The 27913-nt window shown below is 33.3% G+C and overlaps 2 protein-coding genes across 3 annotated transcripts; one reads left to right on the forward strand and one right to left on the reverse strand.

Moving 5' to 3' along the window:
• On the forward strand, nt 1-26429 carry LOC123677620 (probable G-protein coupled receptor Mth-like 6). Of its 2 annotated transcripts, none has more exons than XM_045614257.1 (7): nt 1-982; nt 19577-20017; nt 22446-22524; nt 24902-25095; nt 25363-25534; nt 25916-26085; nt 26214-26429. In XM_045614257.1, exons 1-7 carry the CDS (start codon nt 244-246, stop codon nt 26366-26368), a joined length of 1950 nt encoding a protein of 649 aa, XP_045470213.1. In that variant the 5' UTR covers nt 1-243; the 3' UTR covers nt 26369-26429. The 2 variants fall into 2 exon arrangements, with proteins under 2 accessions (XP_045470213.1, XP_045470215.1); XM_045614259.1 differs by having other exon boundaries at nt 30-982; nt 25946-26085.
• On the reverse strand, nt 3593-7402 carry LOC123677619. The gene has a single exon (XM_045614256.1). The coding sequence runs from the start codon at nt 7146-7148 to the stop codon at nt 5184-5186; it is 1965 nt and encodes a 654-aa protein (XP_045470212.1). The 5' UTR covers nt 7149-7402; the 3' UTR covers nt 3593-5183.
• Nucleotides 26430-27913: the final 1484 nt, after the last annotated feature.

Below are 27913 nucleotides of genomic sequence, written 5' to 3' on the forward strand. Positions count from 1 at the left end.
AATGGTATTTCTAAAGTAACTCTGAATGAATTTGATTTTCCGCTTGTTTTTATTTCTTGAGAGTCCATGGAAACTACACATCTTATGATAAAAGTACAAAACCCATTTGCGACGATGTTTTACGCACACGTATCTAGGAAAGACGCACCTACTTTGTGATTTTCCAGTTATGCAACTTGTTTCATCGTATCAGTTTTCTATCTCAAACCCAGAAGTAATGCTGCATTATATTTTCTTTGTATAATGTTAGCCTGTTCATTGACGATGAAGTGTTCAAAACTCTACGTCATTCTGATATATTTGAACATTGTTTTGGTTCGCGGAAATATCCATCAGAAATGCTGTGGTGTCGGGGAACAAATTGTAGAGAAGGAATTTCGATTCATTTGTGAGAAGTTGATAAACAGAAGACTGCAAGATACTTTCGAAGACAGGGAATTCCTGAAGAGGAATGTTACGGGAACATGCTTGGAAATATTTTCCGAGACGAATATTACGTTATTTGGAGTAGATGAAATAACAAGATCTATTGAGAAACAGAAGGAATATGAAGGATTTTTCTTCCCGAAATGTTGCCCCTTGAAGAGCCACTACAACAAAACAACACACAGTTGCACTGAAGAAGTTGGCAACTTCTTTAACATCTTGAAGGTCGATTCTTTCGTTCAAGTGGGCCTTCCAGAATGTGAGATTATTTCAGACCAAATTTTCGAATCGATGGAGGCTGTGCAGTTGATTGGCAAAGAGTTGTTGCTGAAGGAGGATAATACAACTCTTGAGGATGGTTACTGCCTGGATTCCACTTTAGATGGAAAATTAGTTGTGAGAATATGCGAAGCTGATACTAGTATTTGTAGTCAGATTAGGTGCATTAGTAAGTGCTGTCCAGATGGACAGAGTTTTATAAATGGTTCATTTTGCCGTGATACATTCACGCATGGAGTGGATCTTCATTTTACCAAAGCGATTCTTGAACCTGATGGTGAGTAATTCTGGAATTGTAAATTTGCAAAAAAAATATGAATATTAATACACCCAGTGATTTTTCAAGTTGAATCAATTAACAATCTTGAAAGGAAACATATTATGGAAATATGTTTTGAATAAAAAGTTTTCCATTTCTTTCCATCTTGGAGGGAGTAGGGCAATTTTGGAATTTCAGATGAAAACCCCTGTTTTTCTTTGCAGATTCGTATTCTATGGCAAAAAATACAAAAGTTTTGTAAACAATTTTTCTCAATTCGTCACGGATGCCTCTGTAACCGAATTTGAATTTTCCGTCTGGAAAAATTAAGCTTTCAAAAAATGACACATAAATCTAGTGTTCCCATTTGAAAAAACTTTGGGTCATAGCTTCCTAATTAAAATCCAGTTGAAAAGACGAGCACGCCACTGGATTCTAAGTTAAAAAGTGCCTGTATGATGTTTTAATTTCAGAACTCTATCATCAGTATCAGAGGAGATATAAATGTTTTTCGATATCGCCATTTTTCCAATTTTCGCCTCTAACTCGCAATCAAAAGAAGGTGGCCAAAAATGAATATTACTCTTGTTAGTTTCTCAGAAAGAGAGAACGAGAATGAGGTATCAGATTTGTCTATCTCCTCTGGTTTAAAAGTTGTAGTGCTAAAACATTGAAATTTGCCCACCCTGTAAGTACATGTAATCGAAACAAATAGTTCAGCAGTAGAGGTGAGAATTTCATGTGAATGATAAATGAAACGGAAACATTGAGTTCATTCAGACGAAAAATTTGAATTCGATTGAATAGCTTCTGTGACGAATTGTGAAAAATTGTTCGTACAACATTGTTGTATTTTTGCCGTAGAAAACGAATCTACAATAAAAACAGTGGTTTCTATTTGAAATTCCAAAATTGACCTTGGAAATGGAAGAGATTTTAGCATAAATAGACTTCCCTCCCAAAACCATCAACTTTTTATACGAAACATGTTTCCATAAGATGTGTCCTTTTAGAGATTTTGAATGATTAATCCTACAAAAATCACCCTATATATTTTCTATGACAATTTAGTAGGTACTACCAATAATTGATTTTTAATCATCCGAAATAGATATTAATTTCCAATTACCAAGATTAATTTGCCATTTTTTCTAGATTTGCAATTTGTCCCAGAATTTCAATGTACATTTCATTAAAATCATTAGTTGAACAGGTAGCAAATTCATGCTTGGATATTCTTTAGAGCATATATGTTTTTAATAACCTCAACTTCTCATAAACCTCATGAACTAGTTCCAGGGTTGAACTTTTCATTTATTGAGCTAAATGCATGGAATTCGGCAAACAAATTTGTAACCTCACATTATTAAAACAAGTTTTATGCTTTCTATGTTTTCAAGAGCAAAACATTTTTTTTATATCCTTTATGGAAATTTACAATCTACTCTTCACAAGTATTGAGTAAATGTGGTAAATAATGACATGTAGAAGTTATCATATTGACACTTCTTATTCACAGAACTTCAATTGAAGTTAATTGTCCAAATTTTTGGTAATCTCCTTCTGTTGAACGGATTTTCTGCTAGATGGTCTATGAAGCTGTTTCTCATGTTTTTTTTTATGATATTTTCTTGATCGTTTTTTGATTTCATCATTAATAAAATTGATACACAGCTTAACGTTTCTATGAGAATTATTAGTGGAACTATTAGATCTGCACCTCTACATTGGTTACCGGTGCTAATACATATAGTTTCGCCTCATATTCGTAGACAGGTTGCAGTCAAGAAATCTTGGGATAAATTTAATTTCTACCCGAACTCATTTCCAATTATATCCTACTTCCCAGATTCTAGAACTGCTAGATTGAAATCATGCAAACCTTTATGGATTAATACGTTCCTTCAATCTAATGAAAGCGAAAAGGAAATTTGGCGTTCGGAATAGACTTCTTCTAACGTCTTCAACAAAAGTCTTACCGTTGATCCTTCAGAAAAAGTTTTAAGTTTCAATCTTCCTAGGAAAATTTGGTGTATTTTAAAACGACTTATGACTGGTTATGGTGGTTGTAATAGTGTCATGAACGGGTTGGTCAGAGAAAGTTGACCAATCGTTCACTTATCTCCGGTTGAGATGTTCTTTTAACCCCTGGAAGAGCGGCTTTCCAGAGGTCTCGGAGAATTAATAATTAAATAAGTTTACCAAAGATTTTATACGTAAGTCCGGCCCGTCGCTTTAATGGACAGGTCTTATTAGTTGAATTTCTTTCTCTAGGGATAGGATTGAGTTTATTGGGTCAATGAAAATCGATTTAAATTTTAAATTAAATATAATAAAGAAAAATAAAAATAACCAAAGTTACAATATCCCTTGAAATGTTGACTCAACGGCCAAAATTTTATAAAACAAAAAATGTCTCAAATAATCTGTTATTCAAACAAACGAAACAATATATCAACTTTGAATCTGGGAGAATCAGGACTACTCAAATAAACTTATTTTCATTAAAAAAAAACATTCAAACATCAACAAATAAACCAAAAAGTAAATAGCCAAAAACTTGCCCTTATCCCACGATGCTAGGTAATTATTTTAGGCCCTGCCTAAACCTAGTTTTAATTCTTTTTCAAACTGTTCACTCGAAAACGTGTAATTCCTTATATAACACTTCACTACCGATCCGCGAACTCCGATCTAACCTAATTTATTCCAAAGAGATTCAAAAAAACAAATTCTAACTTTATCCCAAAAAATTCCTATTTTACTGTTTCTGACCTATGTCAACCGTTCTTAGAATTAAAACAATTCCTTCTTCCAAAAAAACTTAAAATTCCTTTAACTCTCTATCATCTACTAAATTTCCTTTATTCTTGATTCAACTTTTCAAAAAAATTACTCTGATCTTCAAAAGAAATTGTTTTAATCTAAGTCTGGTTTCGCGACCGACGTTCTAATTCTCAACCTCTCTCAATAAGAGACCCTAAGCGATACTAACTTCTTCTTTTCCTCCACAAAAATCGTAACCTCGTACTTCTCTTAAGACCGCCCCAACAATTCCACAAGATACCATGCCAATTAGATCATTGGTTAAAAGATTTTTTATCCTTCTTCATTTTTCGCCAACAGACCTTCAACCTCAGTTCAAACTAGATTTTTATGCAGTCTCAGCAAGAACCATACTTCGATTTTGCCTACAGCCGGACGGATTTTCTGCTGTGTCAATGTGACCAAAAAGTATTTACTGAACTCAGATAAGCCAAGATTTCCCCGTATCTAAATGTATTCTTCTTATCCGTGAAAGATATATCGATTTCACCAACGTAGTGTCGAGACGTCTGGAGACGGTAACTAAGAAAAGCATTGATTGGAAAACAAAACATCCTTATGCTAAGATAAGATCAGTTTACATAAGGCGCGATCACTCTTTGAATTTAACGTATTTCCTCGGCATAATAATTCTAATAATTTCGGTAATTTTCAAATATCCGCTTTACTACATCACACCCTTATCCGAAAAAGTTGTGGCATCGGATGCCATAACTTTTCCCTCACTTTCATCCTTATTAATTTAATAGTCCTTCCTCTCCAATAATCACAATAACTGTAACTCCTATATCAAAATGATACTGGCTCAAAGTAATTTAAATTTTTCATTCTTAAACTAAAACTCATCATTATCCAATATCAAACTGCTTACTAACAGATACAAAATAAAACAAAAACCTATTAACCAAACTTTTCAGCAGCTAATCATAAAGAGAAACTATATCATCTCTACCTACCCTAAGGTCTTAAAGTCTATGGTGGTATGTTTTCCGACATTATTCAATAATTCATAGCAAATATTATTTACTCAAATAAAATGAAAAAGATAAAATCCAAATCCTAATATGTAATAAAACAAAAAAAAATCAAAACAATCAAATCAATTCGAAATATTTTTCTCTTATGCACTTCACTAACTCCAGCATGGAGTTTGTTCACTTTTCGGGATTTCAAAATTTCACTATCGCGGCACTTCCTGGTTCCATAATACTGCTTCCTAAGATTATCTAGTGAAATGATACTCTGGTCCTTTCTTGACTCTGTTCTTAGTCACGGGAGTAACCTTAAGGAAGTTAGAGGTAAAAAAGGGGGGGAGGGGGTATGAATTAACATGTCTTTAGACGATTCGCGTTATTCTCTAGTCCATCACTCAATACTTTTAGTTTATACAAGTTTATACCGGTAACGAACGATCTGTGGCACTACCAGCATTCTGTCCTTCTGTCCAGTGTGGTGCCGATGCAGCTAAACTAGGGTATAATGTCGAAATGGGAGGTGAATCTAAAATTTCTTCATTTGGTTCCTGATTATTTCTTAAATTTTCTTGCCGGGCATGATGTCGATTCGTCACAAATACCGAAAGAGTATTCCAAAAACTAGCTAATATCATTATTCCACATCCAAATAATTTATATAAATGTAATCCATTTAGTAAGACTCCAAGTCCATACTTAATCATCCTAAATATAGCATAAAATCCCATCAATCCACTCATAAATATTCCTAAATCGGTAAACCATCCCCAAATTTGACGTATAGTATTATGAGCTAACTCTTTCATTTCTGCTGGGTCAAACATATGGATTGTAGAAAATCCTTGATCCGATGTTTCCAATCCTGCTACTCGTCGTGCTATGATATTTTCAACTGCTTTACGTTCTATTCCAAAATTTAAAATTCTTTGGGCATTCATTATCTCATCTTGTGTATAAATTCCAAGAGCTCCAATCGGTTGAATAGGGTTAAATTTTAATTTCGAATTTGAATCAGGTATAAGTTTTTCTGGTGACTTCTGTGCTGTGGGGTAGGGGCTTAATCCCATCCATTGTTCATCTATCCAATAAAGGGGAGGCATCAAACCATTACAATCTATCTCTTCTGCATAATTTTGAATAATTCTTGTAACTGGGGCCATAAATTTTGATTGATTATTCACTAAAATAGGTAATTCATTGTAACATTTCTTCGATCTTCTTATTTCTACTGTCCGAGGTACGCACCGCATGATGTAAAGTACTTCTCCTAATACTCGTCCAACATATCCTCCTCCTTCTCGTACTAATTGGCTTAACGTGTTTGGTACTAATGGAGCCATCAAAAGGCGGTTTTTAAGTATTTCTCTTTGTATAAGACATCGTCGATGGACGGTATCTGTATATAATTGATCCAATTTTCTATTATAAGCTTGTTCTACATAAAAAAATTTACTATTAACATATGCCATCAAATCTGCATTATGAGGTAGAATATTTATTTTCGGAGTAATTTTATCACGTTGTTTTCCTTCAATAACCAAAATTCTAGGGTGTTCAGTCTGCCATATCTCTAATTGACATATCATAATCTTCTTTATCAACGTTAAAGCAAACACTTTAGTACTATCTTCTATAACCAAAAATTGTTCAGTAGTAATTTGATTTGAAATTCTTTCTGCTCGGCCCAAATAGAGTAAGCTTAGTGATTCTTCACAAGTCGTAAGAGGTTCACTATCCCATGTTACTTCCCCAGCTGTGGTATCAAAACAATATCCTTTCATAAACGGACACACAATGCCTCCTAATAAACTAATTTCATTTTCCTCAATTTTCACCTTCGCTTCATAGTCCGAAACTTTGATTTTTACAGAAGCAACAATAACAACATCTTGCCATGATTGCCCATTTTCCTGATACGTTGTCCCTTTACATGTCCCATCAGAATTCAGCGCTCCCCCTATAGTGAGGGAGGCTGAAGTCGTGCCATTCAAATTTATTCCGCCTATTTCTTGATGATACAATTTTAACATTCTATAGCGGTGGATGGATCTACATTCTTCTGCACCCAAACGATGGATAGAGTTTGATATACCCCCGGTCACGATTGAACTGTGACTATGCATTCCACAATGCATAATTATTCGAGTTAGTTCAACACAACAGGTCCACACATGTCGTAATTTAATTTCATCTTTTTGTAATACTTTTATTTGAACGGGTTCACTTTTATAGGTTGTCTCTACGGTCGGACACTCCGCGACGTCACGAATAGACACCGCTGAAATTTCGGCATTTTTATCGGAACAATCGTAAGCTATTAAAGCTTGGGTACCAAGGCATAAAGATAGGAAAAAGGTTATCCCTTTGACTAACGTGAAGCTCATCTTGGTGGCGTCTCGTAGTCCCCTATATAAAATTACATTCTTTCAAAAAAAAAATTTACAAATATCAAAACAATAAACTTATCTCAAATTTTTCATTCAATAATAACTAAACATAACCACCTCAAATTTTCACAATAAAACAGAAAAACATCTCTCTTCCTTTTTTTTTTCGTTAAAACAAATCAAAAAAAAAAAAATCAATATAACTATATCCTACTCTGAGTATAAACTCTTGTCGACAACCTACCACCTTTTTAACAGTTACTCTCTTCTACTATTCATCTCAATCATCTGAGGAAATTGTTTGATAATAATCTTATCATTATCATAAAACTTAAAGAGCATTCGGCTGCTGAAGGCCACTTCTACAAACTAATCGGTAATAGAAGAGGGGTGAGGATGTCGTCTCAATGACAACTATCATCACCCAGCCGAAGCCCGGACATGCCCACTCTATAGCGCTCAAAATCTCAATATTTGAAAATTTCTGTACGCATATACAAAGTATATGCGTACTTTATTATCTTTTTGAGCAATTTATTGCCTCTAAACCGAAAAATATAAGCATGGTTAAGACCAATTTAAGTCATCTTGTGTCCGAGACCAAAGACACAAGAATCAGGGCATGGAAACTTTTTCTTCAGGTCGAAAAGGTTCAAAAAGACCCCATCATCCTTTTTCATACAAGACGATGTCACAATCAATAGTATTTAGGTCAAATCCAGTATATTCAGCAAAAATCCGATATCCTTTACTTTTATATATATATATATATATATATATATATATATATATATATATATATATATGTCTCTCATATTATTTTTCATTTCTCATTTCTAATTTCTCACCAAAATTTTGAAAAGACTCATTATCCTCAAATCTAATATAATCAATTTATTCTTCTTACTTTATTCTATCGTCATTCCAAAGTTTTAATATCCATTTACTTATTATTCCATAGAAATATTACGCTATAAATCCGCCTTACTTTATTCTGTCGTTGTTCAAAATAATTAATACTCATTTACTTCTAATCTCATTGAACAAGGGTACACTACAGATCCACTTCACTACATCCTATGGCTATTTCAAATGTTCCATATTCGTTTGAATTTCCAAATAACACTTTGTGAGATTTCATTTTCTCTATAAATCTCCCAAAAAAAAAGGATAGAAGTAGATAGAAGTGAAAGTACAAGGGGGGGCATAATCGAAGTGGCGGTCAATATAGAGGTGGCCAACAAGGTGAAGGGCAGTATAGTAGAGGCCAAGGATCAGGTCGAGACAGGAAAGACCCATAAGGAGCCCAGAGGCCGTGGAAGAGCTCAACGAGGGGGACGATCGCGGGGTTCTAATGAACAATCGCAGCAGTCCTCTGATCGTCCAGGAAAGACCAATAAGGAGAAGGAAAGAAGGAGCCACTTGAATCTCACGTTGGGCAGGGTTGACTCAATTCCCTGAAGGACTAGTGTCCCACGTTACCCGATAAATTTTGAAATTGAAAGCAAACTCTGTTTTATATCATCCAAAAATTGCAAAAAAAATAATTATCTTATCTCCCGAACAGCCTACACTACACCTAACCTACAATTTTCACTTCGCTATACTTCCCCAAGTTCCCTAATCTGAAATAAAATTAATCAAATTTCACCAATATTATCAATTATCAATCATTCTACGCAATTATCAAAAGTCTCCAAAAAAACAAAGTTTCCATAATTCGTCAAACCTAAAAAAAAAAATCACCAAAATTTCCATTACCTATCCAAAATGTCGAAAAATTTACCAAAATATGAATAATCTATATTACAATGGATTTATCTGTATGTACCGTTATCTATTAATCCCAACCCCATCGATCCGGTGGGCGACGTACTCTAGTCGATCTACGTAGAGGGATTTCCTCGTCCTCTATTTCCTCACTTTCTTCTTGTTCCTCATTTTCAAATTGCGCTCGGTTCCACATCGGAATCATCATTGGCGAAAATTCTCTTATCTCAGTACGCTCCTCATCTGACTCGGTATCGCTACCGTCCGTATCTACTTTCTCCGAAACGTCGGGTTCTTCTATATCCGTCTCAAATTCATTTCTAACTCTATAAAGTTTCAATCTATTTACATGAACGACTTGTTCATCTTTACCCCCGCATTTTCTTATTCTACACGTAACTGGGCCAAGAATTTCCACGATTCTATAAGGTCCTACCCAAGGTTTCGTCAATTTCTTTGATATTCCTTGTTTTATCGCTATTTCCTTCAAATAAACTAATTCTCCTACGCAAAATTGAGGGTCCACCGTATTTTCATTGAATTTCTTAACCCTATCTGTTTTCACTTTTTCTGTAGTCTGATACACCTTTCTATATACTCTTCTCAATCTTTCCGTTAATTCCGCTGCGTAATTATCGTCATAATCATACCTAACTCTATCAGATACTATGAAACTATCTGTAGGCAATACTTGTTCTCTACCATGCATGAGGAAAAAGGGACTATACCCTGTTGATGAATGAATATTTCCACGATACGCCATGACTACAAAAGGAATCCACGTGTCCCAATCTCTTTGATCACTACTTATAAAATGAGATAACATATCTTTTAATACCCTATGCATACGTTCAATTTGTCCGTTCGTAGTCGGTGCATAACTCGATGTCTGAATCTTTTTAATTCCTAAAATTTTACATACTTCTTTGAACAAACTTGAGGTGAAATTTGCACCTTTATCGGTCAATAATTTTTCTGGTGTACCATGTCTCACAATAATGTTTTCTACAAATGCCCTAGCAATCGTATCGGCTTTTTGGTCCGCTAATGGTATAGCTTCTATATATTTCGTAAAATAATCCTGAAACGTTAACAAATATCGATTTCCATTAAGAGAAGTTACAAACGGCCCTACTATATCCATAGATGTTAATTCTCAAGGTTTGGTAGTCGGTGTGAAATGTTGTAATGGCGCTTTCTTATGATGGGGAGATGTTTTTCTTTCATTACAAGTCTCGCAACTTTTACAATAATTTATTACTTCTGTTCTCATATTTGGCCAAAAAAATCTTTTCCTCAAACTACTCAATGTTTTCTGTTGTCCTTGATGACCCGCCATAGGTGAATCATGAAAATCCCGTAATACTTTTCGCACAAATTTCCGTGGTACAATTAACTTATCCCCATCTTCCTCTGTTTTGTAAATTATACTATCTTTCGAAAGATAAAAATTACCGTCGATATCTTCTCCTCCTGAATTGAAATTCAATCGAACTCCTTGACAATAAGAGTCATTTTCTTGAGCTTTCCTTAATAATTCTGTCCCATTCCGGCTCTAAATCTTCATTTTCTTTAACATGAATAGATGACACTACCTTACTACCTGTATATATTCGCACCTGAATATCCGAATTATAAAATATAAATTTAATCATTTCCGATACTTTTTCCCATTCTAATTTATCAAGGCCGCACCCTATCATCGGCATGGCTAAATATCTATCCTCATTCTTTTCACAACTAACCTTTAAATTTCGAAGTGCATTCCATATTCCTCTATATGATGGTTTTTCATAATAGCGATCTTTCGTTACCATATAATAAATATTTCTTTCTGGAAGATTTAACTCTGCCACTTCCCCTATATTTTTATTTTGTTGTTTAAGCATTCCTACTGAACCAAAATTTTGTTTAAATTGCAATGCGATCCCAGCCCCCATAGCCAAATCTTTAGATACACAATGGGCCAATGCCCAATTTTCTGAAACTGAAAATAAATTTCCCTCTTTGATTGAAAAATTTTTCATTTCTGGGATCGTATGTAACCGCTTATATTCTTCAAATTCATCATATTCCATATCTATAAAATTGTCATCCTTACAATACATCCGACTCAACGCATCCGCATTTCCATGTAATTTTCCTTGTCGATGAATAATTGAAAAGTCATAATCAGCTAAAGTTAATGCCCATCTAGCAAGTCTAGATCCAGGATCTTTCAAAGTAAGAAGCCATCTCAACGGTCGATGGTCGGAAATTACCGTGAATTTTCTTCCGTATAAATAACATCTAAATGACTGAATTCCAAAAATTACACCAAAAAGTTCTTTCTCTGTTGTTGAATAATTTAATTCTGCCTTTTTGAAATTTCTACTTGCGAAGGCTATTGGCCTCTCATATCCGTCTCTTAGTTGACTTAATACCGCACCTACTCCTAACCCCGAAGCATCTGTTGCTACAATAAAAGGTTGACTAAAATCTGGAAAAATAAGAATTTTATCCGACGTTAAAACAGATTTCAATTTTGATATAGCATCCAAAACTTCCGAAGTAATTTCAAACTTTACATCTTTTTTCGTTAAATTCGACAAAGGAGTTATTAATTCTGCTGCATTTGGAATAAATCTTCGATACCAATTTATTAATCCTAAAAATGACCTCACTCCTTTCACTGTTTTCGGAATAGGGAAATTATGAATAGATTCTATCTTTTCTGGATCTGGAAGAACACCATTTTGTGTAATTATGTGACCTAAATATTTTACTTTTTTCAACAAAAACTGACATTTCTTCGGCTTAAGTTTCACATTCGCTTCTTTCAATCTATCGAAAACCTTCCTTATCCCATTCAAATGATCTTCCTTCCCAGTGGAATTGAAAATAATAATATCGTCTAAATAAACCATACAAATATCACCTGTAAGTCCCGATAACATAATATTCATGAACCGTTGAAACGTAGACGGTGCATTTTTCAAACCGAATGGCATCTTTGTATACTCATAGTGACCTTGAAAGGTACTGAAGCCCGTTAGAGGTATATCTTTTTCCTCCATATCAATTTGATGATAAGCTTCCGCCACGTCAATGACCGTAAACAACGCTCTCGTTCCCGACTGATAATTTTGAATTAAGTCTGAGATATTTGGCAATGGATAGTACTCAGTTTTCGTAACATTATTAAGTCCCCGATAATCAATACACATTCTTATTTTTTCTTCTCCATTCGATGATTTTTTTGTAATCAAAACTACGGGAGCAGACCATGGACTAAACGAAGGTCTAATTATTCCTGATTCTAATAATCGATCGATTTCTTTTTGTAACACTTCCCTCTGATGATAGGGAATTCTATATGGAGCTTTACAAATTGGTTGGGTCCCTGGTTCTAACGTTATACCGTGTTTCACCTTAGTAGTACTAGTCAATTTATCATTGTCGTCCAAAAAAAGTTCCTGATATTCTAAAATAAGTTTCTTAAGTTCTTTCTGTGTATCTGCACCTAAATGTCCGAAATCAAATCCGCTAAGTTCCCAACCTTTCTCTTCAAAATTTATACGACCTATTAATTGACCTTTCCGTTTTTCTTTCTCGTTCAATACTTCGCAAGACATTGCTTTAGCAAGTTTTTGTCGTTTTTCTAATGTAATTTCCTCATAAGATATATTTACTACTCGAATCCACAATTTTTCTGATTTTTTCATCAAACAATTCGCAACGTAAATGAATCCAATACCTTGCTCCAGTGGTTCACATACTAGGTCTGTCCCTTCTATATCTCTTTTCAATTTTGCTGGTACTAAAGCTTCCGTACGCGCTGGTATACTAACCCTCTTTTCCGAAATAATGTCCGTCTCCCAAAATTTATTCTCCTCATAATTTCCAATCAATTTTTCATTTTCATGAATTTTTTTCTGATCTCTTTCTGTCATTCCTATCGTTTTGTCCACTTTTATTTTTTCAATTTCCGCTATACCTTCCACTTGAATACCGATATCCCTCATCGCTAAATTTCCTTTCTCCACGTAATTTTCCGTCTGAGTACCTATATTCTTAATATTCGTCAACTTTCTATTAACCTTAAATTTTTCCAAAATATCATCTGCAAAAGTCACCCTTTTCCGCACCTTATTAACTTGTATTTCCTCTTTCTTTTCCTCCGTGTGTCGGTCCCCTATATATATACCTTCATTCAAATCTTTATTCAGAAATTTGAACTCTCTTCCCCACATAATTACCGATGGTTCGTGTTCATACTTAATATGCGCTTGATTTTCCTTAAGAAAATCCCTACCTAGTATTATATCAACGTTCCCTAATGTTTCATCATCCACTAATATAACTGTCCAATCTGTCTTAAATCTTTCTGCTATTGGACTTACAGTAATATTCGCCGTACCCCAGGTACGTAAATTGTGACCCGATACGCTAGTTAGCTCGCAGTCAACACCGTATTCATTGACCTCGTCTCTTGAGATCAATCCCCTTTTTACGAGAGACACCGCTGCCCCTGTATCTATCAAACAAACACCTATATTTCCGTTGATACTTAATCTAATCAAGTGGGGTACGTCATGCATTCTTGCCGAATTTACTTCCGGAATGACCATGACCGTACGTTCCCTAAATTCTCTACTAGGTAGCCGCCCTTTTGGCGAACGCAATCCGTTCTGCCTATTTACATATTTGCAGCCTCCGTCCCGGCGGAAGGACTTTGGCCATTGGAGTTTAAATTCTTTCTTTGAGGAAAAGGTGAAAATTTTTGTTTTGGGATCGCACCCGTTGACGAACTATTATTTGACCTATTAAAATAATTATTTCCAAAAGAATATCGCTGGTCCCTTCCCTCAGCCCCTTGAGGCTTTTTACTTTCATTTTCAACACTTCTATTTTCATTGTTAAAATTTTGTCGTTTACTAAGCTCAACTTTTCGGGCATTTCCGGGACATTCTCTCGCCCAATGTCCCAACTTATTACACTGAAAACAAGCACTTTGAATTTGTTTCCTTGATTTATCATTATCCCTACAATCTCTCGAAAGATGGCCTAATCTGCCACACGCAAAACATCTTTTTTGAAAATTTTGTCCTCCGTTCTCCCGATTTATTCAAATACTTCTACATACTTTCGCTGAATGACCTTTCTTTTCACAAAACTGACACACTTCTTCTGATTTTATTCTCGATATTTTCATATTAGCTAATCTTCCCTGTAACATTCTATTTGTTGTCTCATGCAAAATGACCAATTCTTCCGCTTTTTCCAAATTTAAATCTTTTTCCCGTAATAACAATATTCCAATCTCCCTCATTACGTCTTTCCGTAATCCTATTTTGAACTGATTCAGAATCAAATCTTTATTTTTCTTTCGCAATCCTATTTCCTCATCCGCTTTTGCCCCGGCTAAATCTTCATTTAATAATTCTGCGCCAATAGTTTTTAATCTGGTACAAAATGAAGATACATCCTCATCTTGTCTTTGTATACATCTACTCAAATTCCACTGACATTCTCCCGGTAATTTTTGCGACGTAAATTTTTCAATTAGTCTCAATTTTAGTTCTACATAAGTTAATGAATTTAAAGTAATATCTGATTTAAAATAGCCGTATGCTTCGCCTACTAACTTTAGTTTCAATAGAGTGAGGGTTTCGTCCTCACTCCATCCTTCTAATTTTGCCCTTAGTTCCAATTTATCAAAATATCTTAAAACTTCTTTTCCTGAAAAATTTTCTAAGGTAGTCGACATCATTCCTAGCGAATAACGTTGCAAATTTACTATTGCCGGATTCACAGGTGGATTTCCGCCTGGCGCATTAACTGAAGTAGCGCTATTAACAGTACCAGGTAGAGGAGGTGTAATCGACATTTTTTTTTTTAATTAAATTTGAATATCAAAAAAATAATACAAATGATACAACCAATACAATATTTTACCTTCACCCTTATATATTTGGTATCCCACGTTGATCAACTGTCTGACCTTTTCCTGAAAATCCCTAAATTTCTTTCTAACACCGAAAAACTGTAAATTCCAAAACTAGCACAAACCTGACTTCAATGTCTACTTGAAACTCTTTTTCAAATTTTGAAAATTAGAGTATAAACCAAAACTTACTTAAAAGAAAATCACTTCAATTAAAACAAATGTCTCAAAACCAATACCTCTAATTAATTATGAAAATTATTTATTCACTTCTACTTATAGATTTAGAAAATTAACGTTCAGCGAAATAAATTAACTAAGTATAATTCAGACCCAACAGCTGATTTTCTCCAACTTCCTAAATAACATACCTAAATATAACAAAATCAGAATCCGACACACTCCTCCACCTCAACAAAATTAAATGTTTTCACCCCTGATAAAACAACAATACGCTCAAAATAATTCAAATTCCAATACATATATTAATCATACACAAAGAATACAAGGTCTATTCATCCAAAAGTCTCCCAATTCAACAGTTTCTTTCTCAAACTTTACTCTAATACTTCAATATTATCAATCCTCAAAATTTCAACTACCAAAATTTAACTTTTTGAAAAATATCCGATCCCAGTCAAAAAAAATTATCTCTTAAACTATCACCAATTTGTCATATCATCCCAGAGAAATAAAAATCAACTAATATCCCTTAAGCTGTCACCAATTTGTCATGAACGGGTTGGTCAGAGAAAGTTGACCAATCGTTCACTTATCTCCGGTTGAGATGTTCTTTTAACCCCTGGAAGAGCGGCTTTCCAGAGGTCTCGGAGAATTAATAATTAAATAAGTTTACCAAAGATTTTATACGTAAGTCCGGCCCGTCGCTTTAATGGACAGGTCTTATTAGTTGAATTTCTTTCTCTAGGGATAGGATTGAGTTTATTGGGTCAATGAAAATCGATTTAAATTTTAAATTAAATATAATAAAGAAAAATAAAAATAACCAAAGTTACAATATCCCTTGAAATGTTGACTCAACGGCCAAAATTTTATAAAACAAAAAATGTCTCAAATAATCTGTTATTCAAACAAACGAAACAATATATCAACTTTGAATCTGGGAGAATCAGGACTACTCAAATAAACTTATTTTCATTAAAAAAAAACATTCAAACATCAACAAATAAACCAAAAAGTAAATAGCCAAAAACTTGCCCTTATCCCACGATGCTAGGTAATTATTTTAGGCCCTGCCTAAACCTAGTTTTAATTCTTTTTCAAACTGTTCACTCGAAAACGTGTAATTCCTTATATAACACTTCACTACCGATCCGCGAACTCCGATCTAACCTAATTTATTCCAAAGAGATTCAAAAAAACAAATTCTAACTTTATCCCAAAAAATTCCTATTTTACTGTTTCTGACCTATGTCAACCGTTCTTAGAATTAAAACAATTCCTTCTTCCAAAAAAACTTAAAATTCCTTTAACTCTCTATCATCTACTAAATTTCCTTTATTCTTGATTCAACTTTTCAAAAAAATTACTCTGATCTTCAAAAGAAATTGTTTTAATCTAAGTCTGGTTTCGCGACCGACGTTCTAATTCTCAACCTCTCTCAATAAGAGACCCTAAGCGATACTAACTTCTTCTTTTCCTCCACAAAAATCGTAACCTCGTACTTCTCTTAAGACCGCCCCAACAATTCCACAAGATACCATGCCAATTAGATCATTGGTTAAAAGATTTTTTATCCTTCTTCATTTTTCGCCAACAGACCTTCAACCTCAGTTCAAACTAGATTTTTATGCAGTCTCAGCAAGAACCATACTTCGATTTTGCCTACAGCCGGACGGATTTTCTGCTGTGTCAATGTGACCAAAAAGTATTTACTGAACTCAGATAAGCCAAGATTTCCCCGTATCTAAATGTATTCTTCTTATCCGTGAAAGATATATCGATTTCACCAACGTAGTGTCGAGACGTCTGGAGACGGTAACTAAGAAAAGCATTGATTGGAAAACAAAACATCCTTATGCTAAGATAAGATCAGTTTACATAAGGCGCGATCACTCTTTGAATTTAACGTATTTCCTCGGCATAATAATTCTAATAATTTCGGTAATTTTCAAATATCCGCTTTACTACAATAGTACTATCTTCAAATGGCATTCTATTGATAGCCCACTATGTGAGTGTGGTGTAGAAGAAACCATTGACCACTTGGTGAATAATTGTCCGATTTATAAATTTCATGGTGGTTTCCAAGCTATCCATTCAGTTTCAGATTCTTTTTTAGAATGGGTCGCTAACTTCAAATCGATATAATGAATACTAATATTTAGGACTCCTTTCTGCTTCTTTTTTTTGTTTTAGGATCCAATTGGCAAATATAGAGTCGTCAACCGTTGATGAAAAGAGAAGATGAAGAAAATTTTGTTTTGGTTGAAGAGGAAGTCCTTCAATATAAATTATGTCAGCTTATTCTGTAAACGTTTACAGTTTTACACAAACCAGTCACTACACCGATACGGGGAGACAGAGTTTTTGCTGAGGTTTTTATCTGTTCTCTTGTATCATACGTTGAAATGTATGATGCCCCGTTACATTTCCTCTGCTAATACTGAGATTCATAGACACATATGCTTCATTGTTTGAAATTAATAATTTGTATTGCTCTTTCTCGAAAGAATATATATTTGGATATTTGAGACCTTGGCACATCTCCAGAATTGAATGCCGTATATCCATATTTGTTTATTTATGGCTTTGTGAATAAGTACCTTATTTTGGAGGGATAGCTGAGATTTTCTGCCTTTAAGCCAGTACATTTGTCGGAATTTGATATTTATTTAGGTTTTCTAGATAGAATGTGTTGTTTTCAAGTGAGGCGTTGGTCTGAGTCTAAATGTATTCCTAGGTACCTAATTGGCTTCTGTTTTAAGCGGGATTTGATTTTTATTTATTTTAACTGATGATGTTTCGTTTTTGGTGAATGTTACTTGGACTGATTTCGTTTCATTGATGGTTAGGCGCCATTTTTGATATCATTTCTCCAGTTCATTAAGCATTTTCATAGGTTGTGAGTGTTTCTATGTCATCTACAAAGGATGCTATTGTAGTGTTCTGATTCTCTGGAATGTCGGATGTATATATGAGTTAAAGCAGTGGAGCCAGTATATTTCCCTGTGGTACCCCTGCTTTTATTTTAGTTGGTTCAAATAGAGCATCACCCTGCTTCATAGCAAAATATCGATTGGTGAGATATGACTTTAGAATTAATTAGTATGATTGAAGAAGAAGATTTTTCAATTTGAAGATTGAGCCATTATGCCAAACTTTGTCGTACGCTTGGGATGAGTCCAGGAATACAGCAGTAGAATATTTATTCTCTTAGAGGTTTCTTGATATGGTGTTTATCACACGATGTATGTTAAGCCTTGCTGAATGGTTTTCTTTGAATCCAAGTTTATGGTTGGGTTGTATTGTGTGGAAGTCTATATCTTTCTTCAATCTCTTGAGTAGAAGACTTTCAAATAATTCACCTAAAATTGGTAAAAGGCCTATGGCTCTATAAGATCTCAGGTCGTATTCATGTTTGTTTGGCTTGCATATCATTATTATTTTGGCATTTTTTCAGATGGTTGGCAAATAGGATAGGCTCACGCGGTTAAACATGATTTTGATTAATAATATAGCCTTTTATGCCAGTTTTTTCGAAATTTCTGTAGTTATCAAATCAAAACCGGGTGCTTACTTATTTTTAGCTTCTGAAGAACATTTACATGACTATAGTCAATATATATTGGCTTTTCAGATGTTGTGCGCTCACTGTTGTTGTATATATTTTGAATATGGTGTTGAAATTGCGAGTTGGAGTGATCTTTAAGAATTTCTAACTAAGCGGTTATATAAACTGTTTTATCCGCTGGCTTATAAGATCTTTTCTCTAATTCTGTGGTTATTCCGTTCATTCTTCCACATCTTGTAGAACAAAATCGTGCGAGAATATATCAGAAACGCACAGTTTTCATGGTTATATTTTATTACTCTATGTTGGTACTCCGAACTTTCCGCCACGGCTTTATCTGTCAATTCATCAATTTGCCTTAAAGAAATCAGTTCTGCCAACCAACATTTTTCAATGCAAAAATCACTAAAATATATTTATGGAAATATTTCATTAATTTCAATGAAAACGCAATGAATTAGAGAAAATAATGTATAATACTCGTACAGAAGGCTCATTCTACCACTTGTTCATTCCAAAACTCGCCACTTCGTGGCTCGTTTTTGAATTTTGAACTCGTGGAAGAATATCAATGCCTTCTGCACTTGTATTATAAATAACTATTCCATATACCTATAGCTTGTTGTTTAGAAATTGCTAGTTCTTAAATTTGCAGTGGTAATTTCGTTTCGATATCATTCTCTTTTGATGGGGTAGTTTCTTTAAATGTAGTTTTTTTGCAAACATAGTTCTAGAAGTATTATGAACTCGCAGTGTATCACAGGATTTACATGTGATGCCTACAGAATTTCAGAAACTAAATTGAAAGTTTGATTTCTCGGAAGTATAAACTTGTTTTGATCATGATTAACTACCAAAAAGTAGCTAACGGCTGAAACATTTCAATAATTTACATTACACTACAATTGTTGCAGTGAAAATTAATTAGATTATTCAAATTTAATAAAAAATTAGATTTTATTTTTTTTTTTTCAGATCCATTTATTATCATCCATAATAATTTCAAACCACTACAGCTGCTGTCAGAGCGCAAATATGAAATCCAATTGGACAAATCTGGAGTTTTTTCAGCAAGAAATCGAAACTCTTCCAGTCAGAGCAAAACATATAACCACATTTATTGTGTGGAACATGCTTTCAAAGAGATGAATGGCACAATGACAATGAATGCTTACCGTATATTTGTCAAACCGAAACAACCTCCTATTCCCAAAAAGATTCTCATAACCCGATATATTAAAATTGTGTCTTGTATATTCCTCCTTTTAACGATAGCCGTGTATCTTTTATTACCAAAAATGAGGAATTTGTTTGGGAAAATGCTATTGAACTACTGTGTGTCTACGTTTATATTTTTTGCATCATTAACACTTACTCAGTTTTACCAATTACGTGATATAGGGTGTAAATTTATTGGTGAGTAGGTACCTGTGAATAATATTTTGTAGTTTAATGATTTATGAACTAGGGAAATGAATTAAAGAATCAAAACAATATTCAAAGTTTTTAGCGATTTTTTAAATGGCTTTATTTTTGATAAAAACAGTCCAATCTGAATTTGAAACGAACATTTTCGAAGGTAGAAGTTTGTAGTTTAGAGATCTCTTGATCAAAAAATCGTGTGAGCAAAGTGTACCACTGAATGCTAATGAAAATAGTAGGAAAAAATTTTGCGAGATTTTTTCAGTTTTTAATTTCGGTTTAAAGAATTGGAAACTTTTTGTTCAACTCAGCAACTATACGGATGAGATTACTTGTTTACTCAGCTTCAATATCCTTTTTTTAAAACTTCGATACGAGCTTTTCTCGCTGAAATATTAAACTTTGAATTGAAAAGGACCTTTTGTATTTAACCATCAATATTTCACCAATCAATGATTGCAGTGATTGCACAGGAAATTTAAGGAATGTTTTGAAATCTTGAATCCAAATTTTGTTCTCTACATTAATTTGAAAAGTTGAGAAAAAAATGGCTTTCGGAGATCTTGGATAATCAAGCGCTGAATTGAAAATATCGAGAAAATCATCAATAATAAGTATGCGTTTTACATTTTAATTCAATCCATGGAACGGTTTCTTTGTTTCATTGGATCGAATTTTCGAAAAAATTGAAGGATGGCTACATCTTGTTGACTGTAACCTTCTTCAAGCAGAGAGATCAAACGAGCAACCTCCAGCTCTGATAAATGCCTTCTAACCATAATAGGGAATCAAAAATAATTTTCAAATTCGTTGCGAAAATAAACTGGCTTTTTTTAGCATTGTGAAAGTTCGAAAGATGAAAAGTTGAGATATGCAATTTCTAAAAAGTGGGTAAGTAGATCGAGTTCGAAATTTCCTTGGGTATATCAACTTTATTTTGAAATTAATTCGATTTTTACCATCAACATCATGAAATGAAATTACGGAATATCATAAGAAATGATAATATCATGTTGTCTTGAATTATTTGGAGTCAATAAAAAAAAATTTAATTTTTTAAAATAAAAAAAAAATTAATTCCTGAATTTTATTCATTCTATTCATTTATTTATTGATAACAATGCAGAAAAAAAACTTAAAAATTTTATTTCTTCATTTCGTGGGAGATTATGGACATTCAAATCAAAAATCGTTATGCTTTAATTTTATTGAAAATTCGATCGAATGAAAAAAAGATACCGCTCTATGGATTGAATTTATATTCTGTGGGATTTTGGTGGTGATATTGAACTGTAAAACACATACTTAACATTGATGGTATTTTCGATATTTTCAATTCAGCGCTTGATTATCCAAAAACGTCCGATAGCCCTTTTTTCTCAACTTTTCAAATTGATGTACAGAACGAAAAAATTTTTTTTTCGAAAAACCAATAAAAGTTTCTTGTAGCGCGTTTATTCGAGATTTCGAAACATCTCTTACATTTTCTGTGCAATCATTGGTTGCTGAGATATAGATGATTAAAGACAAAAAGGTCCTTTTCAATTCAAAGTTCGATATTTCAGCGAAAAGTGCGAAAAGTTTTGATAAAAGGATGTGGAAGCAGAGTGAACAAATTTTCTCATCCATTTAGTGATTGAATTGGAAAAAAAATTTCAAGTCTGTATGCCAAAAATAAAACTGAAAAAATTTTGCAGAAATTTTATTTACCGTATTCATTATGATTGAGCGGTACACGCTGCTTGAAAAATTTTTTCATCATGAGATCTCTAAACTATAAACTTCAAGCTTCAAAAAGTTTTTTTTTGAATTGAGATACGACCATTTTCATAAAAATTACAGCCGTTTGAAAAACCGCTAAAAATATTGAATTTTATTTTGATCTTTCAATTTTTTCCACTAGATTATATTAATTACTTTTCAGTCAAATGTATGAAAAAAAATGAGGAAAGCACTAAGGTGCGCTTTTGGACTCAAATTTTAAATATTTATGTAGCCTACAAAGGCACAACTTGTAATTGATTTTCCTATTCATAAACTTCTGATTCTCTCGAATACCTCAATTATAATTTTTTTCTTCATATTGCTCATATCTAGAACTTTACTATTGGTCTGAAATAATAATTAACCTAATATTCTTGAGGATGAAATAGTTCAAGCTGAAAATAAACATTTGCCGAGAAGGATATTTTATCCCTCTCGGCAAACGCAATATCTTCCTCAGCAAACATCTATTTAATTATTATTTTCCCCTATCTAGTAATATATGATGACCAATAACGTTTTTTTCCACATACGAGCTGAATTCTGTTATTTCCGGCAAAATTACACAATTAACCATGTGAACTAGATAAGATGATATGAGGACAAAACATTATTTAATGAAAACTTTATCATCGATTTAATTTTGTTTCTTTTGTAGGTTTTCTTTCCTTCCTGTCTAGCTTTTGGAGTTTCACCTGGTTACACCTTATGTGCATAGATATTTGGTTCTCTTTTGGGTAAGATTCAATAATTTTTATCTATAGAACAAATAACAAATTTTTACATAGTGGTTAGTTCTTTTCTCCTTTGTCATGCAATATCTTAACTCGCATGAAAAATATCATATTTGATATTATCCATTACGGAGTATGAATCAAATTGGAATTCATAATTCGAAAATTATAAATATCGAGCAAACCACTGACATCAGGTGCTTTTGAGCGCTCGTAATTCCTACGCCTAATATTGTGCCCTTTAAATGTAATTTATCAAAATGTCATTGTTGTGAAGGTTTTGATGAAATGATCCTGTTGAAATTTGGCAGGAATATACAAGTGAATAGTGTCCATGTACAAACTGAATTTCAACTTAGTCAGATCTATTCTTGCGGAAATAATTGGATTTTCTCAAAGTTTTGATTGATGAACATGAAATATCGTATACAGATTGAAATTGTTATTATACATAGACATATCAAATTTCAAATCTCTTTAATCGGTAATCAGTTAAGTATTGAATATTTTTTTCTGATATTCTTCTCGAATTTGCAATGGTTCTGATGACGCAAACAAAACTTTATTTTGCACGGAGCATATAATTCTTAACATCATCATTCAAAATTTCAACTCGGTTCTAAGTAGAATTTGTTGTGACTGTGATATTCCTTTTCAATTTTCTTTGATTCTGGTTAGGTAGGTATACGATTAATATGAAACTTTCATGAAGTTTAAAATTGTTATTTCACATCTCAATCCAGAATTTGATCTCGATCGAATTCGCAGTTTCAAAATTATCAGCAAAACAAATTTGCGAACAATTATACTTACAGATCGAGATCTACATACACATTGAAAATTTCAAGTTCCTATGTTGTTTAGTCCAAGAGTTATCGTGTTTACGACCGGCACCACAAAAATTGTAAAAACTGTCTGTCATTGAGACGTAATGATAAAGCATCTGTTCGGAGAACGACCGGAACAAGGACTTTGTATGGAGATTATTCCGCTTCAACAATATACTTATGATTCTTGTCAAAAATCTTATTAGGTCAATAGAAAAGTCCCCGGTCAGATGCACATATGGCCGTGCTAGTATAAAATCCATATGGTTTTTAGTTAGTACGAACCTTCAAACGATAAAATTCAAAATTTGACAGTCCGACCATTAGTTTGTGAGATATTGTGTTGAGAGTGAAGCTACTTTTGTTATTTGAAAAAAAATTTCGTGTGCTGATAAAATATTGCTGTTAGAAGGGAAAAAAATACAGTTGAAGCAAAATCTTGGCTTGATGATGAGTTTGCGGGGTCTGCACCAGGAAAATCAACCATCATTGATTGGTATGCTAAGTTTAAACGTGGTGAAATGAGCACCGAAGATGGCGAACGCCGTGGACGCCCAAAAGAGTCTGTCACCAGCGAAAAAATCAAAAAAAGTTCACAAAATAATTTAGAATGACCGTAAAGTGGAGTTGATCGAGAAAGCAGACATTGTGAAGATATCATCTGAAAGTGTACATCATATCATTCACGAATATTTGTACATGAGAAAGCTGTGTGCAAAATGGGTGCCGCGCGAGCTCACAATCGATCAAAAGCAACAATAAGTTCATAATTTCACTCCGGAGTTCAATCGACAGTCAGCTGAGCGAACTGTACTTGATGAACCGAATCCAAAGCGAGGAAAAACACAAGTCAACTGGCAAGATTATGGCAGCAGTATTCTGGGATAAGCAAGGTATAATATTCATTAATCCTCCAAAAGGGCCAGACCATCAACAGCGATTATTATAACGCGTTATTGGATCGTTTAAAGGATGAAATCGTTTAAAAACGGCCCCATTTCAAGAAAAAAAGGTGTTATTTCATCAAGACAATGCGCCGTGTCACAAATCAATGAATACAATGGCAAAATTGCATGAATTGGGCTTCGAATTGCTTCTGCATCCACCGTATTCCACCCAGCGACTTTTTCCTGTTTAAGGACCTCAAAAGAATGTTCGCTGGAAAGGAATTTAGCGCTAATGAAGTATTCGCCGAAACTGAGTCCTATTTTGAAGCGAAAGACAAATCGTACTACAAAAATGGTATCGAAAAGTTGGAAAATCGATATAATCGCTGTATCGCCCTCAAAGGCAACTATGTTGAATAATAAAATCGAATTTTGCCAAAAAAATGTGTGTTACTATGGTAGACCGGGGACTTTTCAAATGGCCTTATTAAATGTTTGAGAAATAAATTATTGATTTTTAGCCTTCACAATGTAATCATACCTTCGGGCTGGAAGGATCACTAACAACCATTCATTTTTGCACTAAATTATATACAGATTATCAACGACTAGAATGCTCAAAACTTTTTTGACAAAATTTCGATATTATTGAACACCTCATTGCAGAACACCAAGGACTCTCTATGGAACACTTCAAAAGGACGAAACGAAAAGATTATTGCAATATAGTGCAATTGGCTGGGGATTTCCCATATTATGGGTTACATTCATTGCATTATTGAGTATTACGAACATAATGCCTGAACTAATGCATCCTTATATTGGAGAAGGGAAATGCTTTTTAGAAGATTCTGAAAGAAGTAAGACATACTCATTCATTTATGCAGTATTTATATAGTTTTTTAACAATACTAACAATAAATTATAACTGAAAAGCGATAGAAAAAAAGTACTTCAAATAGAACAGGAAAATTACTTTATGAGCCTTAATTTCGAAAACTTTAAAAAACCAAAATTAAAAATATGATGTTGCTTGTTGCTTCTATCGAAATAAAAAATTGTCTCAGTCAATTATTTCTAGAAACTACAAATACCAATATGAAATTGAGATTAGTTACATTTTGCAGGACCAGGAAACTATTCTTACATTTTGTATCTCACTATACCTCTGCTCATACAACAAATCTTCAACGTCTTATTATTCGTCAAAACTATTCTTTATTGTCTGAGAATTAAAGCAGAAATTGAAAGAATGAATGACTGTGAGAAAAGGACCAAAATGAATAGTTGCCAAGAAAGGTGAATTTATTATTTTTATATTGTAAATTGATAATACTCATCATATAATAGTTCAAACGATCTCAAACAACCAATATTACTTTCCTTGATAATATTTTGGCAATATGAATCCAAGAACCAATCTATTTTTCACCCTATTCCTCAACATCACCGTTATTTTGAAAAATATTCGAAATTTGGAATAAATTGTTTATCCTATTTCATATTACAGAAGTAATTTCCACAAATTTTGTGTTCAAGAATATATTTCTATCAATTAAGGACGGAATCCATCAAATATTCTATTTCACTACCCGATGAGAACAAATAAGTCAAAAGCTATTTATCATAATCTTTATTCTACATAGCAGATCTATAAAATAAACTAATCGTTTTCACCAGGTATAATCCCCACATTCTTATCTTCAACAGGTTGAGCTTGATAATGAAATTGGCTATAATTATGGGTGTGCTTTTCATTTTTGAAACTGTATCATCATTTGTTGATTTCCGGAAAAACGTTTGCACGGAATATATAGAAGTTGTATGGGATAGCATCAACTGTTTTCAAGGTATGTGATCATAAATGATGCAAAATTTTTTCTGTCATACATACATGAGTCATACATGCATGTTATTTGGTATTAACATAAAAATTTTGATGAAATACATTTCTGAATTTTATGTTTATTCTTTGCAGGTGTATATATCTTCATCATTTTCATTTGCAAGAAGAAAGTTTACTGCAACATCTGTGAAAAGATCACAATTCTTAAATCTGAAATGTCTTCAGTAACTTCTAATACTACGACACAAGTCAGTATGCACAACATAAGTGAATCGAAGAATACATAAGGGTGATCTCAGCTAATTCGAATGATTATATATTTTCAAAATAAAGTACCTACCTCTTCAATTATTGTTAGGTTTTTGTGATTTGTCTGAATGGAAATCTGAATGCATGAAAGCCCTGTGTTTTTGTGTACCAATGCTGGATCGATAATTGACTAGGTATACAAATATTTAGCTAAACAGGAACAAGGAAAATTTCATTCAAAGTTTATTGACCAGAGGCTAAATAATTTTGGTGGGGGTTAGTATTTCGATAGGTGAGGGGTTTAGCATGCATGTTCATCTTAAATAAATCTGGGGAACAATATATAATTCAAGTTCAATCGCGCAAACAAATAAAAGCACAAAAGTTTTCAACTTTGAAGCAATTCTTTCTTTAAATATTTCGATTTTCATACAAGTCATATTTTTCAAAATATGTTCACCATTTTTTTCACGAATTTCAATTATTCAAATAATCATATGAAATTAAACTGCTTATTTACGATAAATTTTTTTAAATTCTGATAGGCATTGCGCGGTTGCTGCATCAACTTTGAAATTTTTGAAAATGCAAGAAAATAATTTTCAATATAATGTTATATAAAAGTGAAAAAATTGCCAATACATTTTGATGGTCACTATATCCGCCAGAGAACAGTAGAAATCAAAGTTATCAGTTATAATATCACAAGAGCATAGGCAATATTCGATTATACACCGATTCCCGAGACGTAGTTCGCGAAACATCACGAGAGCGCATCTCACGTGGTGTTTCGCGAACTACGTCGAGTGAAGAGGATCGTATAATCGAAATATATTGTCTATGCTCGTGTTGGTATTCGTTACGATTATATAATAAACAATATTTTAAATTTCTGTAATTATAATTGAAGCGCTGCATTTCAATTCAATGACATTTCACTGAACTTGACTTTTATTTTTTTTTGGCGAACGTCCAAGAACATTACTATGAAAATTATCACAATATGGCAGGAGGCGAAACACCAAAACTATTATACCACGTTGTCACTTTTATCAATACGCCATAGCTATGGCAAATTCACGAATTTTATTGGTTTATTAAAACATTAGTTATATAATCAGAGAAATAGTATGTACTTCATAAGCCACCTCTCACAATGATGAAATTTGAAGGGGAATATTCCCTAGAAATTTCATCTTCGTGAAATGATGCCCCTAGAACAAAAAAAACCGTAGCTAAAAAAATACATGAAAAATGTGAATTTTGAACCATATTCATATAATGAATTCAAAGATTTCTGTCAAGTTTATAATTGTAATCCAACTTGTTATAGATGAATGTTGATATTTTTTGACTTGTTTTCATTTTGTTATTCTAGGATAATTCTGAAAATAAATCCTATTATTATACGAGTATACAGGATGCTCCTAAATGGGAGGTATACCGGAAAATGGGAGATTACTTGGATAATTTGAGCCCACTGACGCTTTGTTTTCGAGATACAAGGTGTTTCTTGTAGTCCTACTTTTTTGTTGATGATACTTATACCAAAACTTATACTGTATTACGAGAGTGGCAAGGCA

The sequence above is a fragment of the Harmonia axyridis genome, chromosome 4 (assembly GCF_914767665.1).
Source record: "Harmonia axyridis chromosome 4, icHarAxyr1.1, whole genome shotgun sequence".
Taxonomy (NCBI): domain Eukaryota; kingdom Metazoa; phylum Arthropoda; class Insecta; order Coleoptera; family Coccinellidae; genus Harmonia; species Harmonia axyridis.

Excerpts from the sequence above, each read along its gene's own strand:
- LOC123677620 (XM_045614257.1), top strand. The coding sequence starts at position 244 with ATGTTAGCCTGTTCATTGACGATGAAGTGTTCAAAACTCTACGTCATT. Across the intron at positions 983-19,576 it reads AGCGATTCTTGAACCTGATG|ATCCATTTATTATCATCCAT; the intron begins GTGAGTAATTCT and ends TTTTTTTTTCAG. Across the intron at positions 26,086-26,213 it reads TAGCATCAACTGTTTTCAAG|GTGTATATATCTTCATCATT; the intron begins GTATGTGATCAT and ends TATTCTTTGCAG.
- LOC123677619 (XM_045614256.1), bottom strand. The coding sequence starts at position 7,148 with ATGAGCTTCACGTTAGTCAAAGGGATAACCTTTTTCCTATCTTTATGC.